Source organism: Borostomias antarcticus (genome assembly GCF_949987555.1).
Source record: "Borostomias antarcticus genome assembly, chromosome: 23".
Taxonomy (NCBI): domain Eukaryota; kingdom Metazoa; phylum Chordata; class Actinopteri; order Stomiiformes; family Stomiidae; genus Borostomias; species Borostomias antarcticus.
This window is the reverse complement of record NC_140256.1, coordinates 10,069,318-10,090,801: the sequence shown is the minus strand read 5'-3', so window position 1 is coordinate 10,090,801 and position 21,484 is coordinate 10,069,318. Positions and strand designations below refer to the sequence as shown.

Below are 21,484 nucleotides of genomic sequence, written 5' to 3'. Positions count from 1 at the left end.
CTATCTGGACAATCACAGAGATGGCAACAGGCAGGTTCTCCGGATGGCAGTATTCCCCAAGGACACACACTTACATCAGACGGGTAAGGCTGCTTCCTTAGTTCATACAAGCAGGGGTGTAGTGGAGGGTAAACCAAAGTAAACTCAGTTTATCCACCTCTTTAAAACGAGGCTGAGAGTTTACTCGCCTATTTTCAGATCAACTGAACTAATCAATGAGGGGAAACAAGGTGGATAAACTCAGAACTATTTGATGTACAGTACGCCACCTGTAGGCTAACTTGATCACAGATTTGACTTTGATTTGAGTCAGGCAGGTCTAATAACCCACGTTGATATTCTTTGGCAAATACTAGCTTGTCATTAATTTACCGTCTGAATTTTAGCTTGCTAGCGACAATACAACAACAACAAAGTTGTTTGTTAAATGGCTAGCTAACTAGCGTCACTTGAGTTTAGGGAGCGTCGTTCCGTTTACTAGTCTGTTACCAAGGAAACGTGCGCTGCCCAATCAAAAGCACTTTGGTACGGAAGTCAGAATCAGCCAGCCAATCCTATGTATCCTTGTTCTTGAGTCAGATAGTTTGAAACTCAAGGCAAGCCAGTTGAAACTGTCAATAAAAAGTTGGAGATAAAACACGGGACGAGTAGGCAGTCGGCGATACTCTACGGTAAAACATTAAAACATTTTTCATAACGTTAGCTAATATTACAAGAAACTTTGTAGCAAGACACAAACGTTAGTCAACACAACACGAATCGCTCTCATGTTAGTTACAGCTAGCTAATGTTTGCTAGCTAACGTTAGCTGGCTAAGCTAGTGTCAGCTAGCCCAGTGATTTTAATGACTTGTTCTGTTGTTCACTAGCTGTCTCCCTTGAGCCATAACTGGTTCATTAGCCGTCCTTGTCACGAACTTTAGCAAGCTTGACCGGCTGGTATCTTTAACTAAAGTATCTTGTGGTCTTTTTGTCTCTCTCTCTCTCTCTCTCTCTCTCTCTCTCTCTCTCTCCCTCTCTCAGATGTCCTCAGATGAAGGGGAACCGAACAGTCCAGTTCTACCAAGGGACTCGGATCGGGGCAGTTCGGTCTCTTCTGAACTGCAGGTAAATTAGCTGAGTAGCTAAAGATACCTATCTTGCTTTATTCTAACTAGCTCTCTAGCTACAGTTTTATTTCACCCATCCATGTTGAGTGATGAAAAACCCTCATGTGACACAATGACTACCTCAGATGAATTCAATACAGGAACATTTAGTCTGCTGTCCTCACTCATTCATTCAGTATTAAACAATCCTGATTTGATGAAAGACATCATGCCCTGGTTGTCTCTTGTGTTTTGGTGGTTGACAGGATGAATATGAAGAGCTTCTGCGCTACGCTGTGGTCACTCCTAAGTTTGAGCCCCAGCCCGGTGCTCAGCTACAGCTGCCCTCCACCTCACATCTGCCCTCCACCTCACATCTGCCTGCTAATGGAAGGAGTTCCCATGGAAACGATGATGCTAGGTCCCACCGTTCAGCAGGTGCAGTAGGCTGAAGCTCACACACACACGCTTGCACACACTCGTTGCACTAAGCCGTTCCGACACACATGCACACACATACAGCTTGGGGCCGTCCACGGCACTCCTTTCACATGATCAACTGTCGTAAAGATGTAGCAGGCAGTCAGCCTTTTGCTTTGGCGCTTAAACTGTCATGGGGCAGCAGTGCTGGGTTGTAAAAAGCAAGCAGGGATTTCTGAGGCTGACTGGTAATGATCCGCTGGCAGTCTGCCCACACTGCTCTTTAGAGTGCAGGTTTTTTTACCCTCTGCACAATTTAATTAGGATATTGACGTAAATGCATTCCTGGACAAGGCACCAGAATCGTCTTACTTTAGCATTCTTACGTCACACTCTCTCTCTTTCTTGCTCGCTCTCATTCACTCTCTCCCCACCCTCTCTACTATTTTTAACCTCACCTCAATGTCTTTTTAATAATCAAATTACCCTCCTCTCTCTCTCTCTCTCTCTCTCTCTCTCTCTCTCTCTCTCTCTCTCTCTCTCCCCACCACCTCTGTCCTCTCCCCCTTCTCTCCATCTCCCTCAGTCTCTGAAGTTGAGGACGGGAGGCATTCCAGCAGGGCAGTGAGACCCGCATGGGCCTCTCCTCCTCTAATGGAACCAAGCACACACACACGAGGCTCTCAAGGTAAGCGCAGGTCCACATGCATTGTAACCATATCCGGGGATCAACAATAAGGCATCAGTATGACCCCCGTGCTCGACGTCGACCTCCAGGCGAGGACACGGCCGGCAGGCCGCCTGCGGTCCCCGACACACACTCCGGCAGACAAACGCCGTCGGAGAGGTCCAGACAGAGCAGCCCGAACCTCCTGGTCACAGTGGAGACGGAGATGTTCATCTCCGAGGAGAACATAGGCAAGATGGAGAACATCTTGGACACCTGGAGCGACAGCCTGAAGGTCAGCGCCGCCGTCCGATCTATCGCGGCGTCGTACGTTTCCCCTCCGGGTGATCTTGCACGCTTTGACCGTCAGCTGCACGCCGGCGTCCGTGTGTCCCCCTCAGGTCAACGTTGTGACGGAGCTGAGGAGGTGGAAGCTGGCCTTCGTGGAGCAGCACAAGATGGAGGTGAGGAAGGAGAGGGAGAAACACGCGGCCCAGGTGTCCGGCCTCGTCTCCGAGATGGACAGCCTGAAGCAGCTGCTGCACACCTACGAGACCTCCAACCAGAGGAAGGACGAGGTCTGTGTACACCGTGCGCACACACACACACACACACACACACACGATAATACACATTCAACACTGGAATGGCTAGGAGAGCGAAACAGGCTGTTTTTGTTAACCGATTCCTGTTAGAGCACTTAGGGCTACACAGAAACAGACACAGTTTATTAAGATCATTACTGATACGGCTCAGAGTGGTGCCAGTTCAAGTGTCCAGTGTGTATGATGAGTGTGTGATGTATGGCAGCAGTGTTAGCGTGTGATGAGATGAGTGTGTGTGACGTATGGCAGCTGTTCTGCTCTAGGTCATAGTGAGCCTGCGGTGGACTGCAGTGTTAGTGCGTATGATGAGATGAGCGCGGACGTACGGCAGCGGTGTTGGCGTGTGTTGAGCGCGGACGTACGGCAGCAGTGTTGGGCTGTCTGATGAGATGAGTGTGTGTGATGTATGGCAGCTGTTCTGCTCTAGGTCATAGTGAACCTGAGCCAGGCGGTGGACAGACAGCGGGAGAAGCTGGAGCTGATGAGGACCTTCACCCAATGGAGGCTGCAGCACAGCGAGATCCGGGAGGAGGTGAGAGACCTGGGGGAGGGGGTGGTGGTGGTGGCGGGGGGGTGGGGGGGCGGGGGGGGTAGACTACCGGGAACCCCGACCTAGTCTACTTAGTTCACTTGAAAGTGCTGAACTTGTCGGAGAAGAGGAAAGAGATACGGGGAAGAGGTGGATGCAAAAAGAGAGAGATATTAACAATTGAGCCTTTTTTGTTGTTGTTTTGACATGGGCGATGTTAATGAAATTTCAGTCTCACCAATGTCACCTACATTATTTTGTTCTTTTCTGTTTTCCTACCTGACTGTTCTTCTAACTTTATAGTTCGTTCCCCTAGAATCAGTTTTTTAAAACTACAATTTGTTTCTGTGTGACATCACTTCCTTGTCCTCTTCATCCTGAAAGTGCATGTCGCTTCCTTTCTCACGTTATAAGATATCACTCCCGAGTCCCAGTCCCTCACTCTGATCGAAGGAAACACTTCCTGTTTTCAGAGTCCGCTTTGCAAACCGTAACATCAGAATAAACCTATTGTCTCTGTTTGAACCCAGCTTGACCGACCACTCAGTAGCCATGTTTCCATCCACTTGTCAATCAAATTATGTGAGGATCGCTAAAAATATGAATGCGAATAAAGCCGGTGAACGTGCGTTTCCATCTAGAGCTTTAAATCGGATAAAGCATTTATCACAAAAGCCTTTTATCGAACAAAAGAAAATCCGACGAGATCGACAGTACAAACCTTTTGTCGATTTTCATGACTTTTAATCGAATTTTACTGTTTCCATAAGGCATTTTTAATTCAATATAACTTAATTTGCATAAAACGTGTGGATGGAAACATGGCTAGTGTGTTCTTGAAATCTAAACTAAACCAAGTAAGATTTTTCATTCATAGTGACACGAACCACATAAAGCGTATGCCCTGTTGTCCCCAGGCCCACAGCGTCCGGCTGGCAGAGCAGCACTACCGCCTGCAGCTGAAGAGGAAGGTGTGGGCAGGCTGGCACTCCCTGGTCCAGGGCAGGTGGAAGGACCAGGTGGAGCGGGCGTGTCGCGCCAGGGCTGAGGAGGTCTGTGTGCGCCTGTCCGCCGACTACGAGGCCAAGATGGCGGAGGTGAGGGGGACGGAGGACTGGAGGAGCCCGTCGTACCAGCGCTCCACACACACCGAGCCTCTAGGCCTACTGAACACTACTTCTGTTCTCGTGAAGCTCTCTTACTAGACCAATGCTTCCATCTCACGCAGTCTCCTTAAAACGCGCTTGTGTTCTTTTGGAAGATGTAATGTTTCAACAACACAGTTCCCCTAGGTTCTCGCGCCCCCAAAACGGGAGCCAATTACTTAACAGTGGAGCCGAATCCTTTGTGTGTACCCAGTGTTACCGTACGCCTGACACATTTTCTTTTAAAGGCAAATGCGTCTCGTGAATATTTTTCTGTAAATCAGGCCTGTGCGGAAAGGTTGGTGAATAATTGCTGCACTAAAGCAGTCACAGTGACTGAGCTTGATTGATGGAGGCTGCAGTCAAATCACAGTGTCGGAGTGGAGCGTGAGCAGTTAGTAGGACTGACATGAGAGATGGAGAGAGAGAGAGAGCAGGAGAGAGAAAGGAGAGCTATGGACAGGAAAGGGGGAGGGTCTCCAGAGTGAAGAATGGAGGGAGTTATTGACTATACCAGAGAGCTGTGGAGCGTAGAAGCGTAGCTCGCAGGTCTGGGGCAGCGAGAGGGGGAGAGGAAGACGGACGGTTATTGCAGGGAGAGCGAGGTACGAGGTACGGCGCATGAAGAATGACCCGACGTAGACCAGCGCCCGGGGAGGGGCGACCGTACCTTCAGCTGTGTTCAGAAATCCCCCCTCATTTTATTCAACAGCAATTCGTTAGTGAATCAATGTGCATTCCCAGCACAGTGTAGCCAACACCGATGACCGAGTCTCCCCTCCTCCCACCCCCAGCACGTGGAGGCGGTAGAGAAGGCCCAGGCGGAGATTCGGAGGCTGCGCTCTGAGAGGGAGCGCTATGAAGAGTCCATGAAGAAGGCCTTCATGAGGGGCGTGTGCGCTCTCAACATGGAGGCCCTCAGTATGTTCCACTCCGGGGAGGGACGCAGCCTGGAGCACGACCAACACGGTCAGTAGAAGGGCGGCACCACTACACTCACAGCAGACTAGAACCGCTGTAGACTAAAGCACTAATCCCCCATACTGTATATTCACTGATCAACCCACATATAGAGGCATTATGTCTTGGTTACAGTATTGACTGAACACTGTTTGTGTAAAACTGCAGACACCAGTTGTCCAATAGAGTGCAGTCTTGTGCTATCGGTAGAATAGATTTATACTCAAGTAGATGCATTGTTATTCTCTCACTCGTTTATTCGATGGGGTGATGAGTTAGTGAATGTGCTGACTGGGCTCTTCATGTTTTAACCTTATTGTGGAATTGACTGATGAGCAAATCCCTCTTATGATAGAGTGTGTGTGCGTGTGTGTGTGTGTGTGTGTGATCATTGCATTTTCACAGTTGCCGTTTCGTCATATTTCTTTATCTCCACAGTAATTTAGTTTACTTGTGTCCTATTCCAGCTATTTTAATCCAATTCAAATTTGCTCATTTATAAAACTGAAATGTCAAACGTTAATTTCCTCTTTTGCATTGCAGCTGAAGGAACCACCCCAGCAAATCGTAGAATATGATTATGGTTACATTTGATTAAACCGGGCTTATCCGATTGAACTTTCACCTGTCCGTGCATGACTCATGATGCGACAGTCATGGCTCCAGGATATACACAGGGTTCTTTTTCTAATTCTATTGGTCATTTATGCAGATGCTCCGCCTCCCCGGGATGAAGCCGGATCATTGGCTCATCTCCAGCCTCGGCCCGCCTCCTCCACACGGCTCAGCCCAATCCACTTTGACCTCCCCCCGCCCCAGTCCCACACTGAAGCAGAGGAGATGGTGAGAAGCTGACAGACACACACACACACAGACATGCTATGATTCCTACCCATGGATCTGGTTCCCATGTCAGGGGGTACCCCGTGTTGCCTCCTCATTTACATTTGCAATTGTTTTAGTTTTTCTTTATTCATAGCATTTCATGACAAGACATGTAGCCACTATATTGTCTCATATATTAAAGGAGTAGTAAAGGGAAAAAATCATGTTTAGCCCTGTTTTAAGGTTACTTATGATCATATACAATGGTTCAGATCAAGAATTTGACAAAACTAGCACTTTTGAGAAAGTTGATAATTGCTCTACCACCATTTAGGTCATACAATGGATGTGGGTGGGCACCTTGAAAAATCATTCAAAAACATGTTAAACTCTCAATTTCAAAGACAAGAAGCTCACCGAGGGGGTAATTGGTGTCCCTTGGTGTTCTGACATCAAATTCGCTGCAAAGTATGAATCCTGTAGGGTTTTATTGATCATTTCATGAAATCGTTACAAACCGTTGTAGATGTGTACATCAATCTGCAGAGGGGATTCAGGAAGCGGAACTACTTACGGTAGCTATTGTTATTGTTTATGTTGCTAGGCTACCTAGTTTGGGGAAGTTTACACACATATGTGCTGCGACTAAATAGTTATATGCTAAATATTTCGGAATTAACTAGAATCTTACTTTATGGCGAATTATATGTCAGACCAACTAACACCTCGGTGAGTTTCTTGTCTTTGAAATTGAGAGTTGAACATGTTTTTGGAATGATTTTTCAAGGTGCCCACCCACATCCATTGTATGACCAAAACGGTGGTAGAGCAATTATCAGAATTTCTCAAAAGTGCTAGTTTTGTCAACTTTTTGATCTGAACCCTTGTATATGATCATAAGTAACCTTAAAACAGGGCTAAACATGCATTTTCCCTTTACTACTACTTTAATAGTGGATAAGCTTGCTTGATTGCTTCAACTATTTCTATTGATTTATAGCTATCCAATTGCCCTTACCCTCTCCTGTTCTCTTCTCTCTCTCTCTCTCTCTCTCAGTTGGGCTCCAGCGCCCCTGCGTCCAGGGCAGAGGCCTTCCCCTCCACCACAGTCCTCCACAGCTCCCTGCCACCAGGGGGCAGCGCCAGCACCCACAAACAGGTCGGTAGAGAGAGCGGGCTTATGGGGCTCTTCGACAGCGGCAGGGATGTGCTTCCTTCCTTCCTAACGCCCTTAAAGTGACCTCCGACCTGGCATGATGGGAGAGGTGGAAGCACGTGCTCCTCAAAGGAAGGGGTGAAGGAAGGATGCATTATGGGTGTTTTTACAGGGCCTGTGGTCTCTCATGCGTTCTCCGTAGCACGACAGACCCTCTCACTCATGGCCGTGTTTCCGTTACAGACCAGTACGCGGGTGGTCACCGCCGGGCAACAGAAGGCCTCCAAGACTGTGACCGCTCGCATCAGCGCACGCTCCGACCTAGCCAGGACCGCCCGCGGCCCCAGCAACCTCCAGGTGATGGGTGTGGCTCCGCCCATGAGCTCTGTCATCGTGGAACGCCATCACCCCGTGACGCAGGTAGGCTATGAGGCACGTCGCCACAGCAACACTCGCGTCAACACAAATATTCAGACACTGTATGTCTGAACACATCCGGATTCATTGTGAAGCGCCTCTATCTATACCCGTACCGTAATTGACAATCTTTCTATTTTGTACGTGACCCAGGCTTAGTAGACTGAACTGCCCCTCCCCTCTCTCTCTCCCTCCCCCTCTATCTCCCTCTCCCCCCCTCTCCCTCCCTCCCTCCCTCCCTCCCTCTCTCTCCCTCCCTCCCTCTCTCTCCCTCCTTCTCTCTCTCCCAGCTCACGGTGGGTCAGGCCACAGCAGCTAAGTTCCCCCGCTCCACTCAACAGAGCCAGGGCCCCTCTGGCAGCAAGAGCTCCTCCAGAACACACACAGCCTGCCACGTGCATTCCATCAAAGTGGTGGAGTGAACCCACGCACGCGCACGCACACACACACACACACACACACACACATAAGGAACCTGGGGGCCATATTTAGGATGAAGGAAGATAATTTTTCAAATGCATTCAATAAATTATATTTCATATTCACACTCTGGACTGGAATATACAGTAAATACCATGGAACCACCCTGGTGTCTTTTTGAAGATGACCTTTTTTTTTAGAAATGTTACCTCTCAGATTGAATGACTGAAATGTTTTTATATTGGTTTCTATTTTTATTTTTTGAATTATGGAAAGCCAAATCTTGACTGTTCTGGGTGAATCACATTAAATTATTGTGTTGCCTATGTTGTATTGAGAAACAATCCTGTAACAACTGTTGAATATGCAATTATTTATGAAAGCCAAACGTTTTAGCAAAAATCTGCACTTGAATTACAAAACTTTAATAAAACTTGAATACTTTACAGTAAAATGACTTATGGTAAATTGTGGTCTTGGGCATCCTGGACATTTACATGGTCATGGTCACATGATCTACTAAATGTGTCTGTTCCGTTCTAGTTGAACACATCCATGGCTCCATCAGTCTCATGACAGAAAACAAGTCTTTATGTGATTGTTTTCTGTGTCCATTCGAATCCTATCTGTAAGACAGCAAAATAGCCATCAGTGTAAATAACACAATTTTAAATAACACAATGTCACAGTTTGGGACAAGCTACCACCACAACAATAGATGGAAGAGTGCTGGAGCTGAACACGTAGGAAATAAAGGTTCAGCATTTAGAGAGAAGTGGCTGCATACCGGCAGTCTTCTTGTTGCCAATGGCGATGAGGCTCTCGTAGAGCTCTTTGGCCGGGTTCTTCACAGACATCTCCACACCATGGAGCCAGATCAGGAGCATCCTGTTACCATGCTCCCGGTAGCTCTGCTGGCCTACACACACACACACACACATTCAGTGATACACAGACACTAACTGACCTACAAAAGTGCCTGGGTATAGGGTCATCTGGATGAACATTTTTGTAGTAAAGTAGAAAATACTATGTTGAGGTCATTTTCAATACCCAGTGGTATGTACGATAACAGGTGAGTTTGTCGGCCATGTTAGGCCTAGTTTAGCCTAGTTATGAGCCATAGCCTAGTTTAGCCTAGTTATGAGCCATGAGCGATAGCCTAGTTTAGCCTAGTTATGAGCCATGAGCCATAGCTTGTCTTTTACAGTAGAAAATTAGGCTTTAGCGGTGCCACCTGTCCACTGCTCCTTGATGGCGTCCACCTGCTGCTTGGTGAAGCCCCAGTAGAACGCCAGCTTCCTCCAGTCGCCCGGCTTGAACAGCCGGCACGCCAAGTGCCAGACAGTGGCTCGGATCTGCTTGGTCTCCGAGCGGTGGTCCATTTTAAACGTCAGCGGAGACTGGCTGTGAAGGTTCTCATTACTGAGCTCAGCGTTGGTCTGAAAGGGTAAGTCAATCACCTCAGCTCACAGAGAAAGGCCACAGGCTGGAGGCAGAGAATTGTAGAGCAGAGAACGCCCAGGATTATTAAACATCAAGGCTGCTCGTTCTGAGTGTCATGTAGGACACGACAGAATAAATAGTCAATCAAATTGACACTGAAATTGGCTGTATGTCAGATCCATAAGTCTTTTTTTCCAGAGCCAGAGTTAATGGTATTAGAGGAAATTAATCTACAATTGTGACGTTGGAAATGAATCATGTCGTCAATGTAATTATTAATTTCTCATCCCAGTAAATGGATTAAAGTGCATACTAACAGCCAACCAGATAGACCTATTCGTATACCTACTATACACATGGCTATCCTCCATGCAAAGTATCTCTCTGCTTTGATGATCATGTCCACGACGATGACCTCGTCTGCTCTAGCCGCCACTCCCAGGGCTGTCTTGCCCTGCTGCTCGTACACACACACACACACACACACACACACACACACACACACACACACACACACGCCCAGTATCATTCAGATTCAAATAACTGCCATGAAGCACACTTATGGTAAATAAAAAAGTGTGACCTCTACTTCTCAAAATTATAGTCTCTTCTCACACCGTTCAGTATGTGTGAAATGTAACACAGAGTCTGGCAAGAGAGGATACCTGTACACGACCCTTTTCCATAGTGCTAACCAAGCATATCATTGTTCAAATCAGAGAACTGTAACATTAGATGTTTAGCCAACTAACGTTTAGCACTAGGCCTATGCGGTTTTCTAGCGCTAAACAAAGTTCGCCCTAGCCTAAATTACCGATCAGGTATCAGATCCCATCCGAACATAGGCTAACAGCTTCAATATTATTAATTACTTGGACGACAAAACTGACTCTATATGAACGACTACCATGTAGAAGCAAAAAGACGGGTTTGCTTTAGCAGTTAACGTTACAGCGAACGAGCCGGCTCTATGGGAACGGCTGGGCTGCGATCCGCGGTCGAAACAAGCACAGCCGTTCAGATAACATTGCTCCGAGTGTGTTAGGCTACTAGTGTTATACAACAGGATTGCACCATCACTAAAAAGCATAGTGAAAAACAAGTTTAGTTTAACTAATTTCAATAAAATTTGACAAAATAGTTCGTCCCCAATGTGTATCGTTGCTAAGCAACCTCATACCAGATTCAGCACAGGAGGGAGCGCAAAAGAAAGCAAAATAATAATTAGAATAAATATTTCATTTTTTTGTTTATATAGCACTTTTCATTGTGAAACAATCGCGTAATTTAAATGATGATTCTGAAAACAATAGGTCAAATCATCCACACAATGTACAGCCGGGTTCTCCAGTGGCTTTGGCCATATTCAACCACAGGAGCTCCCGTTCCACCTGTCTCCAGGCGGTCCGGGGTCGCTCCTAGGCTTATTAAGCTTCTTGACGCTCTGTTAGAGTAGGGGTTCCCTTGTCGGCATGCCGCTCCCCTGAAGCTCTAGGGCAGCGGTTCAGCCTGTGGTCTGGAGAGGTCCGGGCTGCACATTAGTATGTTAATGATGACTGACCTGTACTACTTCGTTGCGCTCAGTTTATATATATACCAGCTACGTCAGATAGGACTCACGGTCACGGTTGGTAGTAATTTGACAAAATTTGAGCCATAACTCAAATAAAACGATCAAATTCATTACATATTTTTTAAATGCTGTGTTACATACAAAGTAGTTTCATTTGAACGGTCATTTAACTTTACAAAATGTCAGATGTACGAGTTTATTGTATGAATTGAACATTAAAATGCATGCCGGGTAATAAAATAAAAAGTCCTTACGTCATCATCGATCCCATGTATGCCTATAATCTATCCAAGACGGTATTGAACTCCTCCTGCATTGTAACTTTGATATAAATACAATTCCTGCTTAATTATTTAACTACAGCACCATAAACAATGCAGTTCCCCAAATGTCCTGACAGGTAATTGTTTTTTCAACCAATCAGTGCAAACAACACTGTACGGCGTTAGTTTGATCCGTTCAGCCCGCGAAGGAACTCTCAACTCTCAACTAGTATAGCTAATAGCTACCTCTAAGAAATGTCACGAGCTAACGGGTATTATTAACAGTGTTTCGATGTTTTCTTTCTATTATTATATCCGCCGTATTTTATTACTCTAAACGTCCATCCTGGTAACGCAAATCGGCTAATATTAGCTAGTTAGCTAACTAGCTAGCTAACGTTACCCTCACGTAGAGCTAGTTAGCTAGCCACTAGTGTTACTGGATTGAGCTGGTAAGGGTAAGTCACTTTTAATATATAGTTTAGTAAAACATTGTTTAGTGATAGCTGGGTTAAACATGACATATTGCTGTGACTCCATTTTTATTTTCTTATTCAGAATTTCTCAAGAAATATGGATTTCCAGTTACTCCTAAGGATTTTGATGCAGTGCCTTCTGGTCTTTTGAGATTGTTGAGGGGAAGTTCCATAGTGGATATGAATGTGCAATATAAATGCAACCTTATGTTAGATGGTATATGCATCACAGACAAAAATGTACAAATAGCCATCTTAGGAGACTTTGCCATGGGTCCACAACAAAATTAAATAAGTTTAATTGACAATTATAGGCTACATTTAATTTATCCTGTAAACCAGGTGCTTTCAAGATTCAAACATGATATTGATAGTGTGTTTTTATGCAATAACGATATTGAGGCTATTTGTCACGTATTTCTTGACTGTCTTTGTATAAGACTATTTTGGTTGGATATAGAATTATTGTTCAATAAGTTGTTTGGTTCGGCCATTCGACTGGAAAAAATTGACATATTTTTCATGAGAAGAGTAATACTAACCTCATAACCTGTTTATGGTGAGCCTTTTTATTTTATACGGACATTTCTACATTCATAAGTGCAAGTGGACTGGACAGATACCACATATTCAACATTTCGAAATAGAAATTAGATATTATTTTCGAACACTACATGGACTACAGAACAGTAAAGCAATGACAACCTTAGATATTTGTAAGGTCTTAAATAGGCTGTTTCTCTTATTAGATACCCCTGTGTTTTTGTTTTATATTTCGTGTCCTATATAATTGTATACATGTATTGTTGATTTGTGTAGCTTACTTCTCCGCCTCGAGCGTCACTTTTTCCATCTTATAGCCTGTTGTATCTCTAGTTCCTCTTCTAAAGAGACATCACATTGTCTACTCCAACCTTTAACTATTAAAAACGATAGCCTACATTTACTTTATTTAAGCGTCCCTTGCCAGTCTCACGGGGTTGCAGCTGAAAGAAAAAATGATATAGGCTACAATTGCTTTACACGCCATAAGAATAGGCATAGCCCAATGATCTTGCATACTCGTGTTCATGAGGACAATGATAAAACGTAGGCAGTCGGCAGTATTTTTCCATCTTTCCTTGCTGCCTTTGGCAGTAGCAACTTTGTTGCGTCTATAGTTCATATTTCTATCATATTGCTCCTCATGTGTAAAATGCGGTGGACAGAACTTGGTTATGAGTGTTGTTTGCCTTGTCCATTGTCATTTCGTGCAAATACCTCCCCTTTTACCGTGAACGCGCTCATAGGTAGATTGGACCAGCTGGGTAGACTTAACGAGTTGATAGCCACCGTCGTGGTAGTTTATCCGTGATTGCGGTTGTTTGGTTTACTCGAGCGAGCTAGCGAAACGTTACCCTGGATATGTTGAGCTAGCTTCGTAGTACAGGGCCCTGTTCTGGACTGAGCACTTGGTCCCCGGGCTCCTGCTGCCCCTTACCTGGAGGAAGGACAGCTGGGATGGGATAAATGCACGGGACAATTTCCACCGGCGACACCCGAGAATTGAATGTGTGCAATGTGTCTTTGTGTGGCCTAATAAAGACCCCCCCCCTCCCTCGGGTCCTGTAATTATTATTATGAATAGCCAAAATGACAATCAACCACATTAGGCTGCCAAGTCGCATTGAGCGTTAAACACGCATTTCAGCCTGCTCTCACGCTCTCACGCCACACCTCACAATTCTCACGCGGATACCTGACCAACCCATAAATACTAGCAGTTCATAATACATCCATCCATGATGGGAACCTTATTTAGAAATTACTTTAAGGAACGCTATTCTCGCCTCCCAGTCGTCCTCTGTGTACTCAGATCTACCTAGCGAGGAGAGTAGTTAGGTGAAAGAATCTCACTCCAAACCTTTGGCATTATTTTAGGAAAAGTGACTTAACCTTACCAGCTCAATCCAGTAACACTAGTGGCTAGCTAACTAGCTCTACGTGAGGGTAACGTTAGCTAGCTAGTTAGCTAACTAGCTAATATTAGCCGATTTGCGTTACCAGGATGGACGTTTAGAGTAATAAAATACGGCGGATATAATAATAGAAAGAAAACATCGAAACACTGTTAATAATACCCGTTAGCTCGTGACATTTCTTAGAGGTAGCTATTAGCTATACTAGTTGAGAGTTGAGAGTTCCTTCGCGGGCTGAACGGATCAAACTAACGCCGTACAGTGTTGTTTGCACTGATTGGTTGAAAAAACAATTACCTGTCAGGACATTTGGGGAACTGCATTGTTTATGGTGCTGTAGTTAAATAATTAAGCAGGAATTGTATTTATATCAAAGTTACAATGCAGGAGGAGTTCAATACCGTCTTGGATAGATTATAGGCATACATGGGATCGATGATGACGTAAGGACTTTTTATTTTATTACCCGGCATGCATTTTAATGTTCAATTCATACAATAAACTCGTACATCTGACATTTTGTAAAGTTAAATGACCGTTCAAATGAAACTACTTTGTATGTAACACAGCATTTAAAAAATATGTAATGAATTTGATCGTTTTATTTGAGTTATGGCTCAAATTTTGTCAAATTACTACCAACCGTGACCGTGAGTCCTATCTGACGTAGCTGGTATATATATAAACTGAGCGCAACGAAGTATATATAAACTGAGCGCAACGAAGTAGTACAGGTCAGTCATCATTAACATACTAATGTGCAGCCCGGACCTCTCCAGACCACAGGCTGAAACGCTGCCGTAGAGCTTCAGGGGAGCGGCATGCCGACAAGGGAACCCCTACTCTAACAGAGCGTCAAGAAGCTTAATAAGCCTAGGAGCGACCCCGGACCGCCTGGAGACAGGTGGAACGGGAGCTCCTGTGGTTGAATATGGCCAAAGCCACTGGAGAACCCGGCTGTACATTGTGTGGATGATTTGACCTATTGTTTTCAGAATCATCATTTAAATTACGCGATTGTTTCACAATGAAAAGTGCTATATAAACAAAAAAATGAAATATTTATTCTAATTATTATTTTGCTTTCTTTTGCGCTCCCTCCTGTGCTGAATCTGGTATGAGGTTGCTTAGCAACGATACACATTGGGGACGAACTATTTTGTCAAATTTTATTGAAATTAGTTAAACTAAACTTGTTTTTCACTATGCTTTTTAGTGATGGTGCAATCCTGTTGTATAACACTAGTAGCCTAACACACTCGGAGCAATGTTATCTGAACGGCTGTGCTTGTTTCGACCGCGGATCGCAGCCCAGCCGTTCCCATAGAGCCGGCTCGTTCGCTGTAACGTTAACTGCTAAAGCAAACCCGTCTTTTTGCTTCTACATGGTAGTCGTTCATATAGAGTCAGTTTTGTCGTCCAAGTGATTAATAATATTGAAGATGTTAGCCTATGTTCGGATGGGATCTGATACCTGATCGGTAATTTAGGCTAGGGCGAACTTTGTTTAGCGCTAGAAAACCGCATAGGCCTAGTGCTAAACGTTAGTTGGCTAAACATCTAATGTTACAGTTCTCTGATTTGAACAATGATATGCTTGGTTAGCACTATGGAAAAGGGTCGTGTAGATGTATTCTACAGGGCTGCCAAGTCTCACGCATTGAGCGTGAGACACGCATTTCAGCCTCTTCTCACGCTCACACGCCACACATAATAATTCTCACGCGGAGAAACCATACTACAGGCCCGTAGCCAGGGGGGGATCGGGTGGATACTGAACGAACCCCGCCTCACGACCAAAGGTGCAGAATTCAGGGCAAAAGTCCCCCGCCCCGTCAACAACTCGCGCGACAATCACAATAAAGATGATCAACCCCCCCCCTTCAACAACTCGCCCGACAATAAAATCAACGGGGAAGGGGATAAATCTCACTCCCAAGTTTTTGGTCAAACTTGGCAGCCCTGCTAGGCTACATTGTATTTATCATAGGCTACATGGATTGATAACCGTTTGCTGGACTGATGACGATGACGTACGGATTTGGGCATCTTAGTACCCGGCATATGCCACAAGCACAATGACTTTGGAAACGGAGACAAACACCAGATATGTGACATCTTGCAATCGACCTAGAATACAGGGCTGCCAAGTTTGACCAAAAACGTATCCCCTTCCCCGTTAATTTTATTGTCGGGCGAGTTGTTGACGGGGGGGGGGGGGGGGGTTGATCATCTTTATTGTGATTGTCGCGCGAGTTGTTGACGGGGCGGGGGACTTTTGCCCTGAATTCTGCACCTTTGGTCGTGAGGCGGGGTTCGTTCGATCCACCCGATCACTCCCTGGCTACGGGCCTGTAGTATGGTCATTTCTCCGCGTGAGAATTGTTGTGTGAGCGTGAGAAGAGGCTGAAATGCGTGTGTCTCACGCTCAATGCGTGATACTTGGCAGCCCTGGGATTAATTTAGCGCCGTGGTAAAGCAGTTCATCTCACCCTGTCCTGGAGTGCCAGGTCCACCCCAGCCTTGAGGAGCATCTCCACGATATCAACCCTGGCCAGCTCTGCTGCGTGGTGCAGTACTGTCTGGGACCTCTAGGGGGGGGGAGTCAGGGAAACACACACGTTCACTATAGCGTTCAGTGACATATTAGAACCAAGCTGGGTGACGGAGCCTGATCTGTGTGTGGTAGTGGGGGAACTGGGAGGTCAGTTAGGAGTTACATCTGTGAGCAAAGCGGAAGGAGAAGCAGAGACGGATGCAGGCGCGTGAAGGAACAACCGGCCGGTGTCGTCTGTTGGTTCTGCGTGCTGTATCTTCACTACCTGGTCAGCGAGGTTGACGTCGGCGCCGGCCTTCACAAGGGTGTAGATGACGGAGGGCTGACAGCTCTTCACTGCCAGATGGAGAGGGGTCTGGAGGTACTGATGACCAGAAACACCCCCATCAGAGCAACATCATGGCTAACACACACTGAACTGTTCGACGGGCTGATACCAGGACTGCAAACTTTACAAAGCCTATATGTTTATGGATCATTCAGTCTCACCACGTCCTGAGTGTCCATCTGGGTGGACTTCTCTATAAGGAGACTGACCAATGGCACGTCTCCCCTCTCTGAAACAGGATGAAGAGGACTGCGTTTGGCCTGTGAGAGGAGAATAGAGGTTCCCAGCTTCAGTAGCTTCTATAGGTGTCAAAACAACCACATTAATTATATTAGAATCTCATCCAGACTTGGGTTGGGTAAAACTATTCTAGAGTGCTAGAGTATAATTGCTAGTCATATGATTTGTGTATGAGTGAAAATGAGTCGTGAGGCTTTTCAACGGTGTAGCTGGTTAAAGCGGTGTTTGTCACACGGGAGACCCGGGTTCAAGTCCCACCCCTAAACGAATGGGCTACATAATATGTACCGCGGTGAGGATGTTTGGGTCGCAGCCCGCCTCCAGCAGAGCCAGAACACAGTTCTCATGGCCCCTGTCTGCAGCCAGGTACAGAGCGGTCTCTCCAGCCTGCCAGGGGGAGAGATCAGTGAGAGATCAACTGGAGATCAGTTAGAGGTCAATCAGATAGTACAACATCGGATACCTATACAGTACGTTGAAGATCACTACAGAGATACTGAAGCATCAAAGACCAGTAAGAGATCAGCAGATAAGCATCAATGGAGATGTCAATAGGTTCGCTGCCTCAATCGACCAATGAGAGGCAGTGTTTACATTGTGTCTCTACCTTATTGACTTGGTCCCGAATTGTAAAGCTCTGCAGCAGCAGCTGGACGGTGTTCAAGTGGCCGTTCTTGGCCGCCAAGTGCAGAGGTGTCTCCCCAATCTGGCAGAAGGGAGCGACGGACACAGTGACTCACATCAGAGACGTTAGACTCTTTGATGTTAGTGTGCTATCTCTCTTTCTCTCTCTCTCTAACACACACACAAACATACACACATACCTTGTTTGCTCTCATAGTGGCCATGTTGTACTCCTCCGACATCAGCATCTGTAGCATGTCATTAGAGCCGTGTTCAGCTGCCAGCGCAAATGCCCTGTGTCCAGACTGGCAGGATGGGAATGTGAATGAAATTTCAGTCTCACTAATGTTACCCACACCATTTGTTATTTTCTTTGTTTTCCTACCTGACTGTTCTAACTTTGTAGTTTGTTCCCCTACAATCAGTCTGTTAAAACTACAAATTGTTTCTATGTGACATCACTTCCCTGTCCTCTTCATCCTGAAACTGCATGTCACTTCCTTTCTCACGTTATAAGGTCTCACTCCCGAGTGAGATTCACCACTCTGACTGGGGAAGCACTTCCTGTTTTCAGAGTCCGCTTTGCAAACCGTAAACATCAGAATAAACCTAATGTCTTTGTTTGAAACCAGCTTGACCGACCACTCGGCGTGTTCTTGAAATCTAAACTAAACCAAGTAAGATTTTTCATTCATAGGAAGAGCAAAGAGTCAACGCTTCATGTCAGCGCTTCATATGGCGAGACAGGCCCCAGCTGATTGACCTTTCCTGTATGGGGGAGCTTTATATGAATGTTGAGCCAGGTAAGGCTGCCTGAGGTGATGTGTGAGCAGATGTAAGTGATTACCAGGTCCTTCTTATCCAGCTCCTTCATCTGCAGATCATTGATGATGTACTCCACAATGTCAGTGTGATTGTTTAGTGCGGCACAGTGAAAGATGTTCAGTCCCTCCTGAGGAAAGGTCAGCATTTATACATGCACGACGCCACGAGTTAGACGAGTGGTAAACTTAATAAGGAACGCGTTCTAGAGAACTGGCTATTCAGGGATATGTATTTATCTTTATTATACCGTGGCCTGTCCTTACCTCATTCTCTGTCTTCTGTTCTGCACCACCCTGCACAAGCAACTGCAAGATGTCTAGACTCCCAAACCAAGCGGCCAGGTGGATAGCTGCCACTCCATGCTGTGTGTGGATTAAGGAGAGAGAGAGAGAGAGTAAGACAAAGAGAAAGACGATAGAAATGGAGAGAGAATAGATAGAATAGAAGAGAATGTTTATTTGCCATGTGTAACAAGTACAGGTACAGGTGCACTGGAATTCTTGTAATCGCTTCTTCTTTACAGTATCTTATCAGCGCTAACCAGTTCCTCATTCCAGTCCTAGGTATTCAGCTAGACATATACAAGTTCCCGAACTGGCAATTTACTATACTATCCATCATCTAGCAGTCTATCAGTAGCATCCTCATCTACTTATCTCATCCGATTGCTATGTCTGTGTCCATGATGTAGGCAGTGTAATTAAATAATATTCAAGTATTCAGTTGTGCATAGTGTTCAATTGTTTGAGTGTTGTCAGGTGTTGGTTCAAGTGTTCAGTAGTGTATAGTCTGTTGTCTATTGTATAGAAAAGGTGCAACATGCTCAAAGTGTCAAGTGATCAGAGAGTGTGAGAGAGTGTGAGAGAGAGAGAGAGAGAGAGAAAGAAAGAGAGGTATCAAACCTTTATTCATACTCAAGAGTTACACATTGTGGTGTGGACCTCATTTTCAAGTGTGCTGAGTTCACAATAAACAAATACAGTCAATAAATACAGTACACAGCCACATACACAGACATACAAAGTAATTACATATTCATTAATTAAAACGAATCACAAACAGAAACACAGTAGTCCATAATCAGAGTCCTGAAGTGTCCATATGAAGGAAGTGATTCCAATCTCTTGGAGACAATTCCAAGAGCTAGGAGCCAAAGATGCAAAGGCAGACCTTCCCAGCTCTGTGGTCACATGGGGGACTTTAAGTGTGAGCCGGTCACTCGACCTAGTTGAGTATGGACTAAATTTACGGCTCTGCATCGAGGTAACATAGAGGCAGCTTCCCAATAAGAGCCTTAAAAATGAACAAGTAACAATGCCTATTTGGTCTTACTTCTAAAGACGGCCAATTAACCCTGTCATATAAAAGACATTGGTGTGTACGGTAACTATCACCCGTGATAAATCTAATTGCAGAGTGATAGGCAGAGTTCAGAGACAGAGAAAGATCTGAAGAGTTGGTGAACTGACCTTGTCTTGCAGATCCAGCCTAGGTCTTCTCACAAGAAGCTCTTGGACAGCTCTCATGTTTTTACCAGCTACCGCATAGTGCAGGGCCGTTCGACCATCCTGAGGCCAAACAGCACAGGATTTCAAATCATTTTGTGTAGATGGGCATGATTGTTCTAATTGGTGACAGAACAGATTTTGTGTAGACAAAACATAATAACACATAATAATTGAGTGCAGTGTGAGATACTGAGTGACCAGACTCTCACCGAGTTTGTGGCGTTGATTTTCACCACCTTTCCCAAGGACTTTAAGATTTTCACATCATCCCTCTTGGCTGCATCCATATACTCCTTCTCATTGTCAAGCACTACGGACACCAGGGCATACCATCAACTAAACTCTCTCCAAAAATAATCAGATCTAGATTAAAATCTTCAAAAGTGGACCCAACTGAAATTGCCTGTTTGGCCCTGCAGGCTGCATAGTGTTCCAATTACTGTATTTGTCTGGGTCTATGCAACATGCACCTTCAGACAGAGTGACTATGACTCAGTCAAACTAATGATTAACACAATGTTTGGTGCCATTGTTTATATGCCTCAAGTAAAGTGGGAGTGTGAGTGTGTAGGACTGGTTTGACCAAATACATTTAGTAAATAACTGAAAAGATATTCTGTCAGTGTACTTTCTTTTCAGGTACAGTAGTTTTTTGTTTTTTTTAACCCTTTACCCTTTGGCTATTGTCCCTGAATTTAAAGATAATTTCATAAAAATAGAAAAATGAAAGCACTGTAGAAGCAGTTTGTATTGGCATGGTATGACTTATAGTGTTGATACAAAATCTAGAGATATGGTGATATGGACTATTGAGGACAGGAGGCATGCAAGTGTTATTTAATTTCAAACATCACACTCATGCAGGAAAAGTCAAGACACACACACACAGATGCTGACACACACAAACAATATAGACTGGCACTCACACATCTCTCTGTGGTCAAAGCTGCTGTCTGTTTCTCTTTTCGAGTCCCTGTGGAGAATGAAGTCTGTGAAGCCCCTCACGGCCTCAGCCCTCGTCCACAGAGCCATGTTCTCCGTGGTGAACCGCCGGGGTGTCTCTGTGTGATCAGCTGGACACCCGTCTGCTTCAGCCAACTACAGTACTGTAGTTCACTGCTTACAGTACCTGCAGATCTATGATGAGTTGTCGTGGATTCCAGACCAAGCACCAGATACTCTACTGTACTAAAGAAGCCTGGAGAGAACTGAAGCACTTTTCCAAACTGAAACAACACAGACCTTGAGGGCTGACCTTGTTTACTTTTGAGGCTCACACCCTTCAGAAACATCCCTCTGGTGACAGTATAATACAACATGACTCATGTTTTAAGACTGGAATAGGCTCTGTTCCTATTCATTGTGTCTTGACATTGTTGTATCCTATGAATGTTTCCTGGACAGGCCCTTTGTACACATTAGAAAGTCATTCCAGGTGAAAAGGAGACCAATTTA

The 21,484-nt window shown here is 45.2% G+C and overlaps 2 protein-coding genes across 2 annotated transcripts; one reads left to right on the top strand and one right to left on the bottom strand.

Annotated features, from left to right (window-relative positions):
* Positions 1-1,021: 1,021 nt before the first annotated feature.
* poc5 (POC5 centriolar protein homolog (Chlamydomonas)) lies at positions 1,022-8,233 on the top strand (the record flags this gene model as incomplete). The annotated part of the gene is made up of 11 exons (XM_084456831.1): positions 1,022-1,106; positions 1,354-1,414; positions 2,285-2,469; positions 2,576-2,752; positions 3,207-3,311; positions 4,226-4,405; positions 5,248-5,422; positions 6,126-6,256; positions 7,296-7,397; positions 7,638-7,814; positions 8,102-8,233. The coding sequence occupies exons 1-11, from the start codon at positions 1,023-1,025 to the stop codon at positions 8,231-8,233; spliced, it is 1,509 nt and encodes a 502-aa protein (XP_084312957.1). The 5' UTR covers position 1,022.
* A 756-nt stretch (positions 8,234-8,989) lies between these two features.
* ankdd1b (ankyrin repeat and death domain containing 1B) lies at positions 8,990-21,061 on the bottom strand (the record flags this gene model as incomplete). Its single annotated transcript, XM_084456830.1, has 14 exons — positions 8,990-9,150; positions 9,469-9,656; positions 10,034-10,134; positions 16,440-16,538; positions 16,770-16,868; positions 16,994-17,092; positions 17,361-17,459; positions 17,680-17,778; positions 17,897-18,001; positions 18,544-18,648; positions 18,785-18,883; positions 19,991-20,089; positions 20,239-20,339; positions 20,956-21,061. 14 exons carry the CDS (start codon positions 21,059-21,061, stop codon positions 8,990-8,992), a joined length of 1,560 nt encoding a protein of 519 aa, XP_084312956.1.
* Between the last annotated feature and the right edge of the window lie 423 nt (positions 21,062-21,484).